The sequence below is a fragment of the Silurus meridionalis genome, chromosome 19, assembly GCF_014805685.1.
Source record: "Silurus meridionalis isolate SWU-2019-XX chromosome 19, ASM1480568v1, whole genome shotgun sequence".
NCBI classification, from domain to species: Eukaryota; Metazoa; Chordata; class Actinopteri; order Siluriformes; family Siluridae; genus Silurus; species Silurus meridionalis.
The window spans coordinates 1,596,122-1,616,109 of NC_060902.1; the positions used below are offsets into that span (position 1 = coordinate 1,596,122).

Sequence of the window (19,988 nt, forward strand, 5' to 3'; positions counted from 1 at the left end):
TCATAATTTCTTTCTCCTTACAGTTGGAGCATTTGATCCCTAACTTCAAGAATCATGTAGCTCCATTTAAACTTTCACTTGAGTAAAAGTACAAACGTTTTTTGCCTTCAAATGTACTGAAGAGTCCAAAGTAGTGATTTATTATAACTATAATGTTCCTATTATCATTTTTATCACAAGATTCTTTAATCACCTCAGTTTATGTGAAAAGACTCGAATGTGACTCTCAGCACACTGATCTATTAATAGAATAATATTATTGACTCAAACACTGATTGATGTCTATTATAATTATCATGAGCACAAAACCTTCTTTTTAACTAATTCAATATAATCGTGTAAATGAGGTCACGTGTGTTGCTTTTTACGACTGTCCAACATCTAAACATGAAAATATAAAAATACAAATACAAAAATAAAAAATAACTATAAAAGTTTAAAGTATAACTACAGAGTATAAATATAAGGTGAAGAATAATATATATATAATAATCTCTCGCTTTACCGCGTTTGGAATCTGGCGCCCCCCCTGGTTTATCGCAGAATTGCAACTGCCACATAACTAGTTTGTCTGACACTTATAGGGAATTGTTTTTATGTAGTTTTATGTTGAGATAATAATTTAATTATAAAAATATAATGATAAATTATAAAATTAAGTGAAATGATAATACAGTACAGTACTGTATACATAAAATAGCATTTTTGTGGTGGCGTCCATTTATTGCGTTTTTTTGTCTATCGCAGGAGGTTTTGGAACGGAACCACCACGATAAATAGGGGATTACTGTATATATATGCAACAGAGGAAAAGTGAGACGGTCACAGAAGTCCAGGTACTAGGTGCTAGTTGTTTTAACCACAACAAGGGCTCCGTTGATGTTTAGCGGTTGGTATGACCGCACCTGCTTTCTGCTGAAGTCCACTATCAACTCCTTATTCCTGCTGATGTTCAGGAGAAGATTATTGTTCTGGCACCATCTCTTTAGGGTTTTAATCTTCTGTAGGTAGGCCTTCTCGTCGTTGTTGGAGATCAGGCCCACCAGAACAGTGTCATCAGCAAACTTGATCATGGTGGTGGAGTTGAAAGTGGCCACACAGTCATATGTGTACAGTTACATCTTAGAACATCAAGATCTTTTCCAGGTCTTTACATAGGACCTCACTCATCAAGTAAAGTCAGGACCCAGATCAGTTTTCTTACAGTATATTTATCTCTGATGTCAATATACTGTAATATTTGTTTACATTTCAAACCTTCTATGAATCCTATCGAATGTGTTGCATCATCTAACGCTGAACATGAAGCCATATTGTTTTTCCACTGATCCAAATGTCTGAGTCATTCCACAAGCAAATGCATGGAAATGTGTGTCAAGTGACTGAAGCACGACACATTGCAGCTGGTTGATCTTTCTCACTTATACAGCATGTGTGTATGTGGCAAATCAGATACATATACGTATAACAAACTAACAATTAAATGAACAAATGAGCAAACAAACAAACAAACAGCTAACGCGTAACAAAAAATAAAACACTATATTTTTGTGACGAGTAATTTCCAATTTTAGACCCAACAAAAACAAATCAATCGTACAATTATCGCTAAAAGTCGTCTATTTTCCCTTATAAAAAATATATATAAATAAAATACAAATATAAAATATGTGCAAATCATTTTATTTATAATTATTGTATATTTTTCTTTGCAATAATACTCTTTTTTAAACTTTTTTTTTTTAACTCGTTTGTTTTGTTTTGTGCAACACCACATTTTAACTTTTTTTTTTTAATTATTTTATTTTTATTTTATTGAAAAAAAAACATTCAAAAAGAGCAATAAAGCTCTTTGATTCTGATTCTGATGATCAGTGTGTGCATCCATAAAGCATGATGTTTGTTTCTCTTTGTAACATTTCGTGAATAAAATCATTGTTGAGCCTCTGAACAAGACAGCGAGATCACGACCAGTTCATTTCCATACACTTGCGTGGGTTCGATGGCAACTTTACACAAACCGCTGATTTAACTACACATCCGGGCGTGATATAACGTGCTATAACAAAGCACAGACCCTGAGCACATCATCAGGACTCATTACACCAGTGTCTGGAGAACATCAGGAAAATAAGTCCCTGTCCAGATGCTGAAGTAAAACCAGTATAACTCACTCATTCACTCACTTTTTAAAATATATCTGAATGAATATGTTTTACAGGATGGTCGGACGGGAGGAGATGCTGATCCTGTGCTGCCTGATGAGTTCTGCTCACGGGGCGAATCCTGCATGGTTCCAGAACATCTCCACAAATCTCTTTAAGTCTCCTGGAGATATTCTACTCGGCGGATTGTTTCCCATTAACCAGCTGACCAGCGGCCTGAAAGAGAGAGTGGAACCGGACGATATTTCCTGCAAAAGGTAGAATAAAGTAGAAGTATAGAAAGTAATCATATGTGCTCACAGCTCTTGAAGATCTCAGAGAAGGCTGAAATGTCATTCATAATTTTTCTTTGAAAGCAGAAGAATAATGGTCTTCATTTTTTTCATGTTTAAATACACTTTAAGGGCGTATTGAAAAATGTTTTTAATGATTAGTTACCCAAGAGCACAATTTTTTATAGGCATAGAGAATTTGCATACGGGTCTCATAAATGTGAAGGGATTTCACTTTGTTGGGTTTTAAAATCATCCACAATTTCTATCCTCAAATGTACATAAGTCGCTTATTTGCAGTAATCATGGACAATATTCAATATTTCCCTGTACAATGGGGGAAAAAAACAGGAAATGTGTAAAGGAAAAGTGTGAGGAACAAAACACAAACCATTTTTTAAAATACAGCATGTCTGGAAAGGTTTTGTTCCTCTTATCAATCTATACTTTTCAGCCCAAGGCTTCGTAAACAATGATGGAAATATAATGATTGAGCTTTCGGTGTTGAAGATCTTCAATTGGTGTTGAAACCATCTTTTTTTTTCTTACCAAAGCCACCACTGGCTCGCTCATTCAGGATACACACACACATATATATATATATATATATATATATATATATATATATATATATATATATATATATATATATATATATATATAGGGACTAATTAAAAAAATTATATATTCTTTAATATTAATATTTATAAACTATTTATTTATTTATTTCTGTTATGATGCTTTGGGACAATGTCCACTGATAAAAGCGTTATACAAATAACATTAAAATGAATCAAATTTGTTCCATTTTTATTAATTCATAATAATATTTGCTGTAAAATTGGTTATTTTTCATTCTCACATATGTTGTAGCAGCTATAAACAGTCTTTCCCTCACCAGACTCACTGTTTTTTTCCCACACAAAAAAGCACAAACTCCTCCGTTCTGAAGATGTCGGAAAACGTTACAGTAACATTGCTGATGGTTATCGAGTGAGATTAAGTGGAAATGAATTGATATTAAAATTTAAAAAAGATGCGCATTGATTGATTGTATTTCATCCCAATGTTAAAATGCCTAATATTTACTTTTGCGTTACATGAGCTCACATATGGCGATGGTTTTTCTGGACAAGTGGCCCAATTTCTGCTCTCTTGGACTCCTGTCTACGGATTTGTGCAGTATTGTCAGAATTCAGGTTTAAGTGGAATCCAATATGACATTGACAACAACTTGCTATAATTATTACAACTAAAGTTATTTTCCGATCCTTATTATAAATTAGAGCAGAGAAAAAAATCTCCACTAACATCAGGGTTTACACTTTAACTGTTTAAAGCGTATTTTTGGAGTTGAAGGAGCCTGTAGTATTCCTGTAATACAGGTTCCAGGTTTGCTTTTGTAGACCATGTGCGTGAGGGTAAAATCTGTTCGTCTTCATGACAGCGTCGATCAGTATGGCCTCGCGCTGGCACTAGTGATGAAGTACACGATTGACGAGATCAACAACACGCCCAACCTTCTACCTAACGTCAAGCTGGGCTTTGAAAACTATGACGACTGCGGACAGTCTGCGATCATCATGAAGCCCACGCTGCGGTTCTTCACCACGGCCGACTCGGACGACGTGGAAGTTATGTGCAACTACACCGAGTACATGACCAGAGTTCACGCGGTGATCGGACCGTACAGCTCCGAGATGACTTCGGTCATCGGCCAGCTGGTGAGCTTTTTCTTGATGCCGCAGGTAAGGACCAAGTTTACTAACATATTTTACTAAATGAATATGCATATGATTTTTTGTTTTGTTTAAGGTCATTATGTAACATAGCTCTTGTCCTCTACAGGTCAGCTACAGAGCCACCAGTGATGGGTTCAGCGATAAGCTGACATACCCGTCGTTCATGCGCACCGCCCCCAGTGACAGCTGGCAGGCCTTGGCCATGGTCCAGCTGCTTCAGCAGTTCGGATGGAACTGGGTGGCGGTGATCGGCAGCGACGAGACGTACGGCCAACAGGGCCAGCAGCAGGTGTCCCAGAACGCCGCCAACGGGGGCATTTGCGTCGCCTACGAAGGGCTAATACCAGTCTATGAAAACCCAGTGCCTGTGATAAGTGAGATCCTGGATGGCATAGTGGAGGCCAAAGTGGGCGTAGTGGTGGTGTTTGCATCCGCCTCAGCAAGCGCCGCCTTCTTCACAGAGGTGAGTGAGAAATGTCCTGAGAAGTATGTCCTGCTAAACTATACCTGAAATATAACACACCATCAACCAAATAACACGATTTTAACAAGGAGGAAAGGTCTGTGTTCAATTCCTTTATTTTGTTTTTTTCGTTTTTTATTTTCTTCCAACTGTTTCACGTCATACCATATTTTATACCATATTTACAAAAAAGAGATTTTTTTTACGTCTAAACTACTATCATTTGAAACTCCAGTGAAACCTTACACACTGTGTGAGCTGCTGTGATTTACATTCATTTGCCTGAGGCGTTTAGTCGAAAGGGTATGCAAAACTTTTAGCACCCAACTGTAACTTTTAACATCTGATTTGTCTAATAGACGTGAAACCCATTCGTGCGCTCACACAGGCATGAAAAAGGGCTTTAATAAGTCACCCAGGGTAAAATAATAAAGTGTTCAAGTACATCCCTTCAAAAAAACATTACACACGTTACTTGTGTGGTCATGTGAGTATTAATTAGTTGTGGAAAAAGATGTGAAAGTGCATTTAGATATGCTATGCCCTGAAATTGCACGCATGGACACGTGTCAATAAATGAATCCTGAAATAAAACATTTAAAATTGAAATGAAGAATCCGTAATGAAAGAACATTAACACACAAAACATATAGAATATTTATAATTACTAATTATTAGAATTTCTAATGATATATAATTGTATTACTAATTATATTATTAATTATTAATTATAATCTTTATCACATAACTATTTATTTAATCTCCCTACCATTTACTCGATATTTATAAAAGCCCGTTTCCGCCACATAAAAAAAAAGTTTGGCTAATTCCAACTTTATTTCTCACAATTCCGACTTTTCTTTCACAATTCGACTTTATCTCTTGCAATTCCAACTTTATTTCACGTAAATCCTGACTTTATTTCTCACAATTCCGACTTTTCTCTCACAATTCCGACTTTATCTCTTGTAATTCCGAATTTATTTCACGTAAATCCCGACTTTATTTCTCGCAATTCCGACACTTCTCTGGCAATTCCGGCTTTATTTCATGAAATTCTGATTTAAATTCTCACACAGGAGCTCAGGCTGTGTCTGTTCTATCCAGGTATGGAAAACTCTAAATTGTGAAACAAAATGTCGGAAAGGCGAGAAGTCGCAATTAGACAAACTTTTTTTTTTCTATAAATATTTATTTTCATCACATCTCCTGTATGATGAAACCCAAACATGCAAAAGGGTTCTAATGTAAAATCATCAACTGTTGATCAGGAATTTTAGATACAACCTATTAAATTTAAAACAGCTAAATAACGAGGGAAAGACGGTTAAACTAAATTATTGATTTTTTTGGCAGGTAATCAGGAGGAACATGACAGGAGTCTGGTTAGCTAGCACGGCGTGGGCTGTACACAGCAGCATCGTCACCCTGCCTGGCATCAAGACCATCGGCACAGTGCTGGGCTTCACCGACATGACCCGCCCCATCGACCTGCTCAGCCCCTATGTTCAGCAGCTCTTCACTAAGATGGAGCAAGAAAGATTCCAAATGCAGATCACACCCCCGAATCCTGACGTCTCCCCTCTGGAGAACCCTTGTCCAGCATGCTGGAGCCTCTCTCCATCAAACGTGAGCATCGTGCAGACCGAGCTGGTGCGGCGCACCGCCTTCAGCGTCTACACTGCCGTCTACAGTGTGGCTCAGGCCCTGCACAACATGCTCGGCTGCAACGCCAACAGGTGCACCAGACATCCCAACAACGAAAATATCTACCCCTGGCAGGTAGGATTTCAATCTACATCATCACAAGGCTTCTTCTGAATTCAAAAACCCAAAATTTCTTCCTGTTTTTGTGCACAGTTGCTGCCATGGGTGCAGAAAGTTTCCCTGAATCTAAACGGCGCAAATATCAGCTTCGACGCTGAGGGAAACCCAAATATCGGCTACGATCTGTTAGAATGGGTTTTTCAGAACAGCACCATCACCTTCAGGAACATCGGGACCTTCTTCCAGAACCTTACGATTGATAAGAAGCTCATTAAATGGCACACAGCAAATAATACAGTACTGAGAAAACCTCTGAGGTCTAAGTGAATTTATTTGGGAGATTTTTTTTTATTGAATCTGACATTAAATCTTATTTTATAACAGGTCCCTACGTCTAGATGCTCCTCGGACTGTCTGTCAGGACAAGTGCGCATCGTTAAAGGATTTTATTCATGCTGCTTTGATTGCAGTGACTGTTTAGAGGGAACGTATCAAAACAGAACAGGTGAGGTTTTTTAAATGAATATACAGTATCACGTTTCTGCTCACGCCAAAAGCAACTTTTTAAAAATCTCGCCCACCGATGCATTTTATTTTAATTGAACTTCTACATCGAGTACTTTGTATGGCCTCCATGATTTTGAATGACAGCACCAAGTCTTCTAGGCATGGAATGAACACGTTGGCGACATTTTGCAACATCTATCTTTTTCCATTCTTCAATAATGACCTCTGCTCAACTAGTCCCTTCAGAATTTGTCATAGGTTTTCAAATTGGGTTCAGATCAAGAGACATACTTGTCCACTGCATCACTTTCACCCTGTTCTTCTTCAGAAATCTAACGGTGGCCTTAGATGTGTGTGTAGGATCTTTGTCATGTTGGAAAAGTGCACGATGACCAAGGGCACAGAGCGATGGTAGCATCTTCTCTTTCAGTATAGAGCAGTACATCTGTGAATTCATGATGCCATCAATGAATTGCAGCTCCCTGACACCTGCAGCACTCGTGCAGCCCCACATAAGGACACTGCCACCACCATGTTTCACTGTAGGCACCATGCATTTTTTCTTCGTATTCCTCCACTTTATGACACCATACAGTTTTGAAGCCATCCATCTTGGTCTCATCACTCCAGAGTATAGAGTCCCAGTAGTCTTCATCTTTGTCAGCATGGGCCCTGGCAAACTGGGCCTGGACTTTAGGAGAGGTAAAGCTTTGCTGGTCTTCTTGTAGCCTTCACCTTTCTGGTGTAAATAAATTATTTTCTTTCTCAGATCTTGTGACATTTTTATTCCATGTGGTGAAATTGCTGACAGCATGAAATGGGAGGAGGTTTTCTTGAAGTAACACCCTTTTATAGTCAACAGTCTGCTGGACACCTGTGTGTAATGAAGGATTAGACTCACCTGTGCTTGATTTCTTCTTAAAACATTTGTAGTCTAAAATTTTGCTTTGCCCCAGAGATATTCGGTGGGGTGCACTCATTTATGCATCACCCAAATTAGATTTGTTAGTATTTAATAATAATGTATTATATAATAATAGTGTACTGTATAAATGCAAATTATATATTAACTAATTGAACTTAATTATTTTTGCATGTTATATGAACGGTTTTGGTTGGTTATCTCAGTTCATGTTTAGTGACCTTCCTGGTTGCGGTTTATTACTATGAAGCAATGCTTGGCTTTGATTTGTCCCCATTAGTCTTTGACAACCAATCATCATTTTGTTACAATTGAATGAATTACTTAACAACCATTACGCTGAAAGCCAGGACTGAAGAGATTAAATATAACAAGACACTTTCAGATCTTCTCATTTGCTTTCTTTTAAAGACGACATTCAGTGCACCAAATGTCCTCCCCGGCAGTGGTCCACCTTTCGCAGTACCAGCTGCGTCTTTCCCACCTACCAATACCTGGCATATTCATCTTTTGAATCGGTGGCTCTAATACTGGCTGGACTTCTGCTGCTGTCCTGTCAGGCAGCAATGGGCATCCTGTTCTTCCAGCACAGAGGCACGCCACTCCTGAAAGCATTAGGAGGACCTCTGTGTGGCTTGGGTTTGATGAGTCTGATGGGAAGCTGTATCAGCCTTGTGTTGTTCCTGGGTCAGCCGAATGATGTCATTTGCTGCATCCAGATACTCCTCTATGTCATGTTCCCCACTGTGGCCTTGTCCACCATCCTGGCTATCTCCATGCAGGTGAGCTAAAAAGACAAGCCTTCAGTGTTTGTACACATCCTGTTTCCTTTCTGATAATTTCTTTGTGTTTTCAGATTGTGTATGTCTGCGAGTTTCCTGAAAAAGCTCCAAACAACATGGAAAACCTGCAAGGTCTCGGAAGCTGGAGTCTGGTGCTAGCGTGTTGTGGCGTTCAATCGGGTCTTGTTGGCTGGTTTATCATTGAAGGGCCTTCGCTCACTAAGTGGGTAGACAATCTGGAAGTGAATTTTGTGACACAATTCCTGCCCTGCCCTGTGGAACCCATACTGAACTTTGGCCTCATGCTGGGTTTCAACGGCCTGCTAGCCTTGGTCTGCTTTATGTGCACCTTCATGGCGCCGAAGCCGGTCAGGCAGTATAACTTTGCCAGAGACATAACCATCGCCAGCTTGATCTACTGTGTCATATGGGTCATATTTATCCCAATCTATGCCGGCCTGGGTGACAAAGAGAAGACGATTGCTCGAGTTGTGTTTACTTTAATTAGCAACACAGCACTCACGTTAGGTTATTACCTTCCAAAGTGTCACCTCCTGGTCAAGGAACCAGATCTAAACAAAAATGAATACTTCGCTTCAATCTTAGAGGGAATTCCACCGATACCACCCGAGGAGCCGCCGCATGATAAAAATAAGCAAGATAATAAAAAAGAGGACAGTAAAAAGGGGGATCAGAATGAGAGGATAGAAAAAGAGGAAGGCAAAGAGGAGAGTAAGCAAGAAAATAAAGAGGATAACAATTAACCTGTTACATAAGCAATAGACATCTAGGCAGAGGTGGAAAATGTGCTGTGAAGTTTTATTTAAAATCGTACTCCAAATATATCCAGTAATCGTTAGTTGGTCACGCTGGTTTTTCAATAGAGACATATGAAAAATATGTATTGTGTATTAATGAGGTTGGCCCATGGACACTCGTCCTCAAGTTCAGTGCAGAGGCTTATAGCATTAACTACATTGCTTAGCATTAAAAAAGGACAACAAATCGACACGTTTCTTAAATCTTTTTCTCCAGATTATTGAACATGGGATTGGATGCTTTAATCTGAATTGAAAAGAAAATCCACTGGATTGTGTTTGATTGTCGTATACCGTACTGTATTTGCTGGATAAGTCAAGTAGAAATCTCTTTTACTCTTAAATAATGAAAGAAATGAGTACTAGCTTTAAAAAAATACTCAAGTGAAGTAAGAAAGAACACCAGAAATAACACTTCTGCAAGGCAGTATACATCCTCAGCTATTTTCCAGCCCTGCATCAAGGCTTATTAAAGCCACTTCAATGCTAACAAAGGAACTGTAAATATACACACTATAAACACTTATATAAATATATATGTGTGATTTATATCAGGTCTGTTACACTCCTAACAGTTTATTATGAATAAAGTGAAATAAAAGTGTGTTCTTGTGTTGCTCTTTTCACCACATACACATGCTCATCAGAGGAGATTCGGCGCCATATTGGGCTCGGTTCAAAAATACATACTTGGTTACTAAGTAGGGTGCAGGAGGAGCGCACTAGAGTGGGCGGAGCTCTGTGCCTACTGCGTAGTGCGATAGTGCGCAGGGGGAATAGGAAGCATAGGCGCCTAGCAACGGTTGCTAACAACATTCCCTGAGGACGTTTGGACCAGAGTGGGACATTTACCGGGCTATGATTATTATAAAAATTTATTTAAATAACTTTTAAAGGTAAAAAAGTGTTTTTTGGCATTATGTTGGGTAACTTAAACTGTATATTAGCGGGTAATTAGTCTGATTAGTAATATTATGACATATTATATGTGACATAATGAGTACATATTATTACAGTGCCAAATAACCAGCTGCTGTAATCTGTCTATAGTGTGTGTTTGTTTATTTATTTATTTGTTTGTTTCTATTTTATTTAACTCTCATTAGGTATTGTGTGAACTTAAGCTAAGAATTATTAATAATAACAACAATAAGGCAATAGTTTTGCTACACAATGTTTTAAGGTTGACCTTCTTATAAATAATGCTACAGTTTAAGCAGAGAATATCTATCTATCTATCTATCTATCTATCTATCTATCTATCTATCTATCTATCTATCTATCTATCTATCTATCTATCTATCTATCTAATCACATCAATCTCTTTGTTTCTGTCTGTTTATTTTTCCATCTATTTGTTTGTTAGCTCTATCTACCTGTCTGTCTTTTCATCAAGCAATCTATGTTGTATTTGTCTGTTCTTCTGTCTCTACAACTCTAATCTCTTTATCTGTCTGTCCATTTTTCAGTCTATTTGTCTGTTTTATCTATCTGCCTGTCTGTCTGTCTGTCTGTCTGTCTGCCTGTCTGTCTGTCTGTCTGTCTGTCTGTCTGTCTAAAGTCTGTTGCATCTCCATGTCTTTACAGTGAGTGTAACTTGTCATCATGCCTCGTGGAAGATCAGCGATAAGTGTCCAGTCCGAGTCCAGTGAAGTGGATGTTGATGCCCAGGGTAATGGTGTAGTAATGAGTAAATATGTTATCAGTGAAGAATATGTAGCAGTTATAAAACGTGTGTGTGTGTGTGTGTGTGTGTGTGTGTGTGTGTGTGTGTGTGTGTGTATGCGCGTTTGTGTTTGCGTGTCACAGCAGAGACAGAGATGGGGAAGCTGCAGACGCAGTTTCGCGTCATGGAAAGCAATCGTCAGGCCTGCAGCATCCAAACACAGGATCGTATTCGCAAACAGAGGTGAGTCTGACAGTCTGGGTTTTCTTTCTGTAACACTGCAGGTTCCTCCCATCATAGTGCTGGGAAAAACCAGAAGGAATGGGATGGACCCATAAAGTAAAATATAGGAAATTTAAACAGCCTTCTTTAAATGGTACATTGTTTGTGTGTGATATGAGAAATATGCTACGCAATTTAGGTTGTATTCCGGGTTTATTTTCCTAAGAAGCTGCTTATCTATCTATCTATCTATCTATCTATCTGTCTGTCTGTCTGTCTGTCTGTCTGTCTGTCTGCCTGTCTGTCCATCTATCTATTGCTGTCTGTCTTTCTAGAATGTCACAGGGAAAATATAATAAATTGCACATTGCCTTTTTTGAACAGTCCAGTGTTTGTGTGTGATATGAGAAACATTCGATGCAATTCAGGTTGTGTTGGGTTCATTTCCCTAAAAAGCTGCTTATCTATCAATCTGTCTGTCTGTCTGTCTGTCCGTATATCTATCTATCTCTGTCTGTCTGTCTGGCTGTCTGTCCGTCCGTCCGTCTGTCTATCTATCTATCTATCTATCTATCTATCTATCTATCTCTGTCTGTCTGTCTGTCTGTCTGTCTGTCTGTCTGTCTGTCTGTCTATCTATCTATCTATCCATCTATCTATCTCTGTCTATCTACCTATCTATCTATCTATCTATCTATCTATCTATCTATCTATCTATCTATCTATCTATCTATCTCTGTCTATCTATCTATCTATCTATCTATCTATCTATCTATCTATCTATCTATCTATCTATCTATCTATCTCTGTCTGTCTGTCTGTCTGTCCATCTATCTATTGCTGTCTGTCTTTCTAGAATGTCACAGGGAAAATATAATAAATTGCACATTGCCTTTTTTGAACAGTCCAGTGTTTGTGTGTGATATGAGAAACATTCGATGCAATTCAGGTTGTGTTGGGTTCATTTCCCTAAAAAGCTGCTTATCTATCAATCTGTCTGTCTGTCTGTCTGTCTGTCTGTCCGTATATCTATCTATCTATCTATCTATCTATCTATCTATCTATCTATCTCTGTCTGTCTGTCTGTCTGTCTGTCTATCTTTCTAGCAAGTCACAGGGAAAATATAGTAAATTGCACATTGTCTTTATTGAACAGTCCAGTGTTTGTGTGTGATATGAGAAATATTCTACATTATTCAGATTGTATTCCTGTTTTTTTTCCCTAAATAATTTCCTTATCCTTGTCTACCTTGAGCGCTGGGAATTTCTCTTGTACAGCCTGTTTTTTGTATCAGCAATAAACCCTTAAAAACGCTTTAAAACAGTTCATTAGGTTTAGTGTTTAAATCCCCCTAATATTTCTTTCTTTTCTCTTTTAATACTGTCTTTTTTTTTTCTTTTTTTTTTCTTTGCTTAACCACCCGTGCACGTGGGCCTGCCGTCAGTCTGGAGATAGAGAAACTGCGTCAAGAGCATGAGGAACTGCAGAAGAACCTGCGTGTGTCTCAAAGCCAGTCTCACAGACAGGCAGACAGCACTGTCACCCAGCAGCTCCAAGCTCTTCTGACCCGCCGTGACGAGCTCGACGAGCAGCTGGAGAAGGAGAAGCTCAGTCAAGCGGAGCTCGAGCGAGAGGTCATTCCCCTCACACACACACACACACACACACACACACACACACACACACACACACACACACACACACACAAAACAAAGTGGCTGAATTATTTACAGTTCAAAACACATACAGTTAAACCTTCTTATAGGTACATCCTCAGGACAAACCCAATCAAAACCTCTCATGCTGCTTCTACTAAATTCATAATAAATGCAAGTGTGTGTATTCCAACGCATACTGGTTTAGAGGGACATCTGGTCATGTGACCTATCAGCAATCTGGTCATGTGACCAATGATGGAGAATAAATGAAACAGAAATGGGAAAAATTTCGATATGATATATATATAGCTATTTTTATATAATTGCAAATAAACATTCTTGCATTCCTGTGTGTGTTTTTAAAGGTCCAGTGTGTTCAGAAGAAAATGCGGGAGCTACGAAAAGGAGATGTTCGGAACTCTGCCAAAGAAAAGCTTCAGACATGTCAAATAGACAAGGCCACTCGCAACCTGGAAAATAAACTGGACCGGGTGAGTTTGAGATGCGTTTTAGCTCCTGCTTTCTCTGCATCGACTGCGATCGCATTCCAATCTGATCCAGATCTGATGAAATAAACCAGTTTTGTACAACCCTAAATCCAAAAATAGTGTAACGTGTAAATAAAACAGAATGCAGTGATTTCCAAATCTCATAAAATGTTTTAACTGAAGAAATGTGCCATTTTAAAAAATAAGCTCGTGTAAAAAGGACAGAAAGTGGAAAACTGTAGTCAGACTGATGAAATTTGAATTTCTTTTTTGAAACCATGGACGCCACATCCTCCAGGCTAAAGAGGAGAGGGACCATCCAGCATGTTATTAGCGCTCAATTGTGAATGCGTACATCTCTGATGCTATGGTGGTGCATTAGTGCATGTGAAAAGCATAACTTGCACATCTGGAAAAGCTTCGTCAATGCTAAAAAAAAAGTTTTAGCACAACATCCAGACAACTTCCTTTTCTGGGAAGACCTTGTGTATTTCTAAAAGCTCAACCGCTTACCGCATCTATTACAACAGCATGGCTTTGTAGTAGATAAGTCCAGGTGTTAAACTGGCCTGCATGCAATCCAGACCTTACACCATTTTAAAACATTTGGCACATCATGAAATGATAACTACGACAAAGAATACCCAGGACTGTTGAGCAGTCCTCACACTCTTCAGTTCCCAGACTTCTTGTGGCCATCAAATTGAATATTCCTTTTCTTTTTTTCTCTAAAATGGTACATTTCAACATGTGTTTTCTGTGTCCTGTTGTAAATAAATACACTCCTTTACCCTCCTCCAGGCTCTCGTTTGCTTCAACGAGCATCTGGCGAAGAACAACCAGCTGAGGGAGGAACTGGAGAAACTGCGTTTGGAGCGTGTTCGCTTCCAGGAGCTGCACAACAAACTGGACATGGTCAGCGTTACTGTGTGTCGAGCCTCAGGGCCTGATCGCATGCATGAGAAGACAAGCTGTGTTTAATTGTGGGAAGTTTTCTGTCTTGTAGGAGCTTCAGAAAATCCGACACCAGATTAAAAATGTCATCGGCCTGTCAACAGCTGCTTATGACGCCAGGTGAACTGAACTTCTTGACAAATCTGATTGGTCTTTAGTACATTATTATATTTATCATTTAAATACATTATCATTGCAAAGATCTGTAACGTGTCCACAACATTATACTGAACTAGAAATAAATCTGACCTTCTTTAATCCTTTTTTACTTCATGGTGGTGGTTTATCAGATCACTCTGTGGTTGATTATTTCCCTGTTAAAGCATGGGTTTGTGTGTGTGTGTGTGTGTGTGTGTGTGTGGGTGTGCTCTTCAGAGTGGAGGCTCAGACGAAGATGACGATGATGAAGGAGAAGGCGGTGAAGGACCTGGAGCAGCACAACACTGAGATGAAGGAACTAGAGAGGCTGATCGCACAAGAGCAGCAACTTAAAGACTTCATGACTACTAAGTGCAACGAGAGGACGGGACTGGATGACGCACTCAGTCACAGTCAAGGTGAGAGCTCCAGAAATATTGGCACCCTTTTCAAGAAGGTGGAAAGATTTCTAATTTGAAGTATAAGTAGCTTCATCTTAAATCCAGCAAGTGAGGTTTTCTGGAGTATGTCTGGGTTTTCTAGGTCTGTAGACTAAATTCGGAAGGAATTATGGCGAATTTCTTTCTTTTGGCCATACAACTTTTTTTTTTTTAACTGTATACGTATGATTTCAGCTGAGACTCAGCTGTAACCACATGGTAGAGGCAACCAATTTATTTTAAATTCAATTTCAATATCGAAAAGTTCTCAGTGCCTTCGGATCCTCAACCACAGTGTTCAACTCTTTTTTTTTCATGTGACCAAATATCATATATTTTTTATGGTAATTTTTAATTTATTTTTGGTATAACATTTTTCCTCATATCTGTTGAAGCATAAGTGATTGAATTTGACCAGTGTGTCACCTTGTATTTGTTCCCCAGTAAAACAGGAAGTCAGGTTTGGTAACTTGTGAGTTTCTCAAACACTTGAACTTGAAAGAGTATAATATATAATATTTGTATGGGTGCCATTACTTTTGAAGCTGACTGTAAATGAAATGCAGTTGGAAATGAGGACCATGATGAGGATGATGTTGTTGATGATTGCAGAGCTGAAGGAGCAGAGGAAGACCGAATCCGAGGTGGCGGCGGAGACTCTCAGGGAAGTTTTCCAGCAGCTCCAGAAAGTCACCAACGAGGACGATTTGGAAACCATAGTCACCAAATTTATCCAGGGTGAGTCTGATTCTTCTCTTCAGTTAATCTATTATGAGATGATGTCTCAGGTGTAATCAGGTGTCTTGGACGTACAATCGAGTGTCTAATTTACACTGCTGTATATTGTGTGTATTGTGTGCAGGTGAAGACAGAAACTTCGCTCTCTTTAATTACGTGAACGAACAAAACAACCAGGCTGAAGCTCTGAAACAGGAGATCAGACAAGTATAATATATATATATATATATATATATATATATATATATATATATATATATATATTTATTTATTTATTTATTTATTTATTTTACTCTTTTTGGCTTTTGATTTTAAAGTGTTGTACTGTAACACTGGAGTTTAGAAATAATAGATGTTTGTAATTGTCTGATTTGACACTCTTAGTGCCGGTCCCAAACCCGGATAAATGGGGAGGGTTGCATTAGGGAGGACATCCAGCGTAAAAACATGCGGATGATCCGCTGTGGCGCCCCCTTATGGGAGAAGCCGAAAGAAAGTTTTGTTCATACACTAAACATTTGTGTAAATCTGACCATAAGATTGGTATGTGCCCATTCCACATTTAGTCCCCTTTTGCTGTTATAATAAGCTCCAATCTTCTGGGAAGATGTTCCAGTAGATTTTGTGCTCATTCAGACACAAGGGTTTTAGAAAAGGTACTGATGTAGCTGAGGTAAAAAGGCACATTATTCCCAGAGGTGTTCACTAGGGTTGGAGCCCATGTAAAGCAGATCTTCATGGAGCAGGCTTTGTGCACAGAGGCTTTGTCATGCTGGAACAGGTTTGGGTCTCCTAGTTTAAGTGAGAATTTCATGCTACCACATCCAAAGAGATCCTATACAACGTTGTGGTAAACGTTTAGAGATGAATTGCATATGGCTGGAAAAGTCAGGTGTCACAATACTTTTTTTTGACTATTTTGTAACACAATTGTTCCCCGTTTCTGTTCCAGATCAAACAGGAGATGGAGAAGTTCCAGGAGGAGGGTCTACTGCAAGAGCAGGATCATGAAACCAACCTCCAGCAGATGGAGGAGCAGAAGAGAGACACCGAAGCTCAGGCCCTGGATTTTGAGGGACAGGCTAAGGAGATCATCGATATCTTAGATCAGATAAAGACAGGTAAAAGAAGGCGGGCTGGTGCAAACCTTATGGAAACATCAATCGTCCATTTGATCTCATCTCATAAAGGATGAACGCTTATTCACACAAAGGGGTAATTTATCACAGACATTCCAAACACCAGCGTGATTTGGGTGCCGAGAGGAAACTGGAGAATTTCATGAACCCACAGACTGTAACAGGGTTTCTCACAGTAACCAGAGCTCCAGATCAAACCAGGAGCGATGGTGCTTCTCAAATCTACCTGCTGTGGCATCTTTATTCTCATAATTATTTCTCAGATTTCTTTTTCCTGTTTTTCAAACGGTCGTACTGTTATTCCAGAACAATATCATATTAATATACTTATTGTATTTTTATATACTTCTTTAAATCAATGTGATGCAAATAATAGTGACTATAAAAAATCCCATGTGATAATATATATATTAATTTATATTAATCCATACGTGTATATACGTAGTGGAGGTATCAAAAGGTTTGAACGTTTGTCTACATTTACACACTTTCACCTTTAAAATAGTCACCTTCTGCTATTCGAGACGAATCTCCGTCAAAATGGCGAGCTTTGAGTTTCATCTTCATCTTTGAGAAGAGGGTGAAGTCCACAATAGCCAAATCTGGCGGGTAGTGTGGGTGCGGAAGTGAGATCATGTCGTTTTTAGGGGGAGAAACTCACGTGTAAGGAGAGCAGGGTGACAGGGTGTTCACGTGGTCAGAACAGCAGACGTGGTAACGCACGTGGTCAGAACAGCACCATTTGCACAGGTCCAAATGTACACAGGACGGTGTCTTTCGGCACACTGACTTATGAAGGTCGGTGCTCCCTGTGACTGTGCGTGCAGCCTCGTGCTGCCATCTGCTGGCGTGTTACAAAACTACAAATCTAGACTTTTATATCACCTCAAATATATGTATGAGAAAGTGTGTGTGGGATTTTCGTATTATAATAATAATAATAATAATAATAATAATAATACGAACCTTGCTGTAACGTGAGAAAATAAACGTGTCTCTCAGCATTGAATCGACCCAAACCATGTGCTTTTTGTGCGTGTTAACGTAGGAGTGAGCAACTTGTTCAACAAGATCAAATGCGACCGTGCTGCGGTGGACGATTTGCTCGGTTCCTCGACTGGAATCACAGACTCCAACATCATGACATACCTGAGTCAGGTGGAGCAGAAGACCAACGAGCTGCTCACCGCACAGGCCTTCATCGCCTCCAAGGTACAATAACAACGAAACCAGACCCGTGTTTTTAACACTTCTGTTGGGTTTTTTTACTAAGATAATCTCTTGCACCTGGTTTGTAATAAGATTCCGGAGAAGGCTGCATTATTTGCCTTTTATATCCAGTTCGCTGTGTTTCTCAGGAACACAACAGAGACTGGTGTAATCAAAATATCTGGATAAGTTGGTCCACAATCAACATAATTTGTGTTGTTTTTTTTAAACGACGTTTGATGTTGGAACATTTTGAAAACATCCAGCTGAAATTCTTTGCCATGTCTTTTGTCAAACCTGGCAGAGATGTTCTTCACGTTTTGATCTTGTGATCCAGTTCCTCCCAGAGCAGTTCAGTAGGATTGAGGTGCAGTGACTGGGCAGGTCGTTCCCAGATATCACTTCAGACGACTGTTCGCTCTCGAAAATAATGCTAACAGAAACATATTCATCACTTCTGCTCTTCGTCTTGTTGTACGGTGAAGTCGGTTCCAATGAGACGCAGTCCAGACGGAACTACAAGTTGGTTCACTTTCACTTTCTGGAACCTTCTCTGATCCAAAACAACCCCAAACCATTAAACATCCGCCTCCATGTGTGCGTGTGGGGGTGAGGGAGTCTGATCACATCTTCTCTCCTTTTCGCCGTCTCACAAAAGATCTTCTGTTAGAGACAAACATATCCCATTTGGACTCCACAGAACTTTCGTCCACTCATTCAACTACTGTGTGTTTTTGCTTTTTACTGATTTTGTTGCATAGAAACGAAAGCAACATGTTTATGTGTCTATTTCTGACAGATTTATTGTTCGGTTTACGAAAAATAAACATTTTTATATCTCTTACAGGACCTGGATAAGGATTACGATCTGAACCTGGCGCCTCAGGTGCTGCTTGGACAGAGCTCCCAGATGCAGAAACAAGCTCCTGTCGTTCAGACTTTAGTTCCAGGGTAAGTGCATCAAGATAATGAGGCTGAAAATCTAAAGTAGACTCCAGATGAAGGTTTTTTTTATATAAAAAAAAAAGTGAGTTGGCGTTAATTCCCTGCACAGAGCTGTACATTTTCACAAACACCGCATTTCATCCGTACATTCGCCTATAAATGAGTAAATTATTTTGTGAAGCCACATGATCTTTTCTACTCCAGGGACGACTGCGACATCGAAGAGAGCGATTTCTTGCATGAGGAAGACCGACCTTTGACCCAGGAAGAACTTCGGCAGCGCATTTTGAAAAAGGTAACCCTTGGAAACACACCAACGCGGGAATATTTTTGACTATTATCATGTCGTGATTTAGGATTTGCGCTTTAACGCGTGTTTCCGTGCAAATTGTTCATAAGGAGGAATCGATGCAGGCTGAGAAGAGCAAAGAGCCCAAGTCTGTCAAACTCAGTGCTCGGTCCAGTCTGTAACCAGCACCAGGACTTCGCACCGATACGTGATCACGACTAGTGCACATGTGTATCATGAGTCTGGTGTAAAAATACAAAACCGCATTAAAATTCTGTGTGATGAATAAATCATTTTTATATGTACAGCTGTTTAATCGCAAATATGTTGAAGGATGAATGAATGGATGGATGGATGGACTTTACAGCAGCACAAAGAGTAAAGATTAAATATAGCAAGAGAATAAATATATACATATACAGTATATAAAGAAACAATAAAAACAGCAAAGTGCATTAAATATCATGAATGCAAGGTAATATTTCGGCTCTAAACAAAAAAAAATTAAAAATAAAAAAGAAGTAAGTTGATTGGATGAATAAAAGATAACACACACACACACACACACACGCACACACACACACAGTGTATTTGGAAAGTATTCAGACACTCTTCACTTCTTTGTAACATAAAACCAAAAATCTCAAATTTGGACTCACCAGA

At 39.1% G+C, this 19,988-nt stretch overlaps 2 protein-coding genes across 3 annotated transcripts; both read left to right on the forward strand.

Moving 5' to 3' along the window:
• Nucleotides 1-1,965: 1,965 nt before the first annotated feature.
• On the forward strand, nucleotides 1,966-10,010 carry LOC124402645 (taste receptor type 1 member 3). The gene is made up of 8 exons (XM_046875795.1): nucleotides 1,966-2,422; nucleotides 3,885-4,185; nucleotides 4,286-4,642; nucleotides 5,999-6,424; nucleotides 6,503-6,706; nucleotides 6,794-6,914; nucleotides 8,250-8,620; nucleotides 8,695-10,010. The coding sequence occupies exons 1-8, from the start codon at nucleotides 2,205-2,207 to the stop codon at nucleotides 9,382-9,384; spliced, it is 2,688 nt and encodes an 895-aa protein (XP_046731751.1). The 5' UTR covers nucleotides 1,966-2,204; the 3' UTR covers nucleotides 9,385-10,010.
• Nucleotides 10,011-10,196: 186 nt separating this feature from the next.
• Nucleotides 10,197-19,630, forward strand: odad1 (outer dynein arm docking complex subunit 1). 2 transcript variants are annotated; one of them, XM_046875796.1, is made up of 15 exons: nucleotides 10,197-10,334; nucleotides 11,026-11,110; nucleotides 11,248-11,347; nucleotides 12,772-12,961; nucleotides 13,351-13,476; nucleotides 14,275-14,388; nucleotides 14,480-14,547; nucleotides 14,803-14,984; nucleotides 15,618-15,743; nucleotides 15,868-15,950; nucleotides 16,696-16,864; nucleotides 17,931-18,094; nucleotides 18,939-19,042; nucleotides 19,241-19,331; nucleotides 19,436-19,630. In XM_046875796.1, the coding sequence occupies exons 2-15, from the start codon at nucleotides 11,044-11,046 to the stop codon at nucleotides 19,505-19,507; spliced, it is 1,656 nt and encodes a 551-aa protein (XP_046731752.1). In that variant the 5' UTR covers nucleotides 10,197-10,334; nucleotides 11,026-11,043; the 3' UTR covers nucleotides 19,508-19,630. The 2 variants fall into 2 exon arrangements, with proteins under 2 accessions (XP_046731752.1, XP_046731753.1); XM_046875797.1 differs by having other exon boundaries at nucleotides 11,251-11,347.
• Nucleotides 19,631-19,988: the final 358 nt, after the last annotated feature.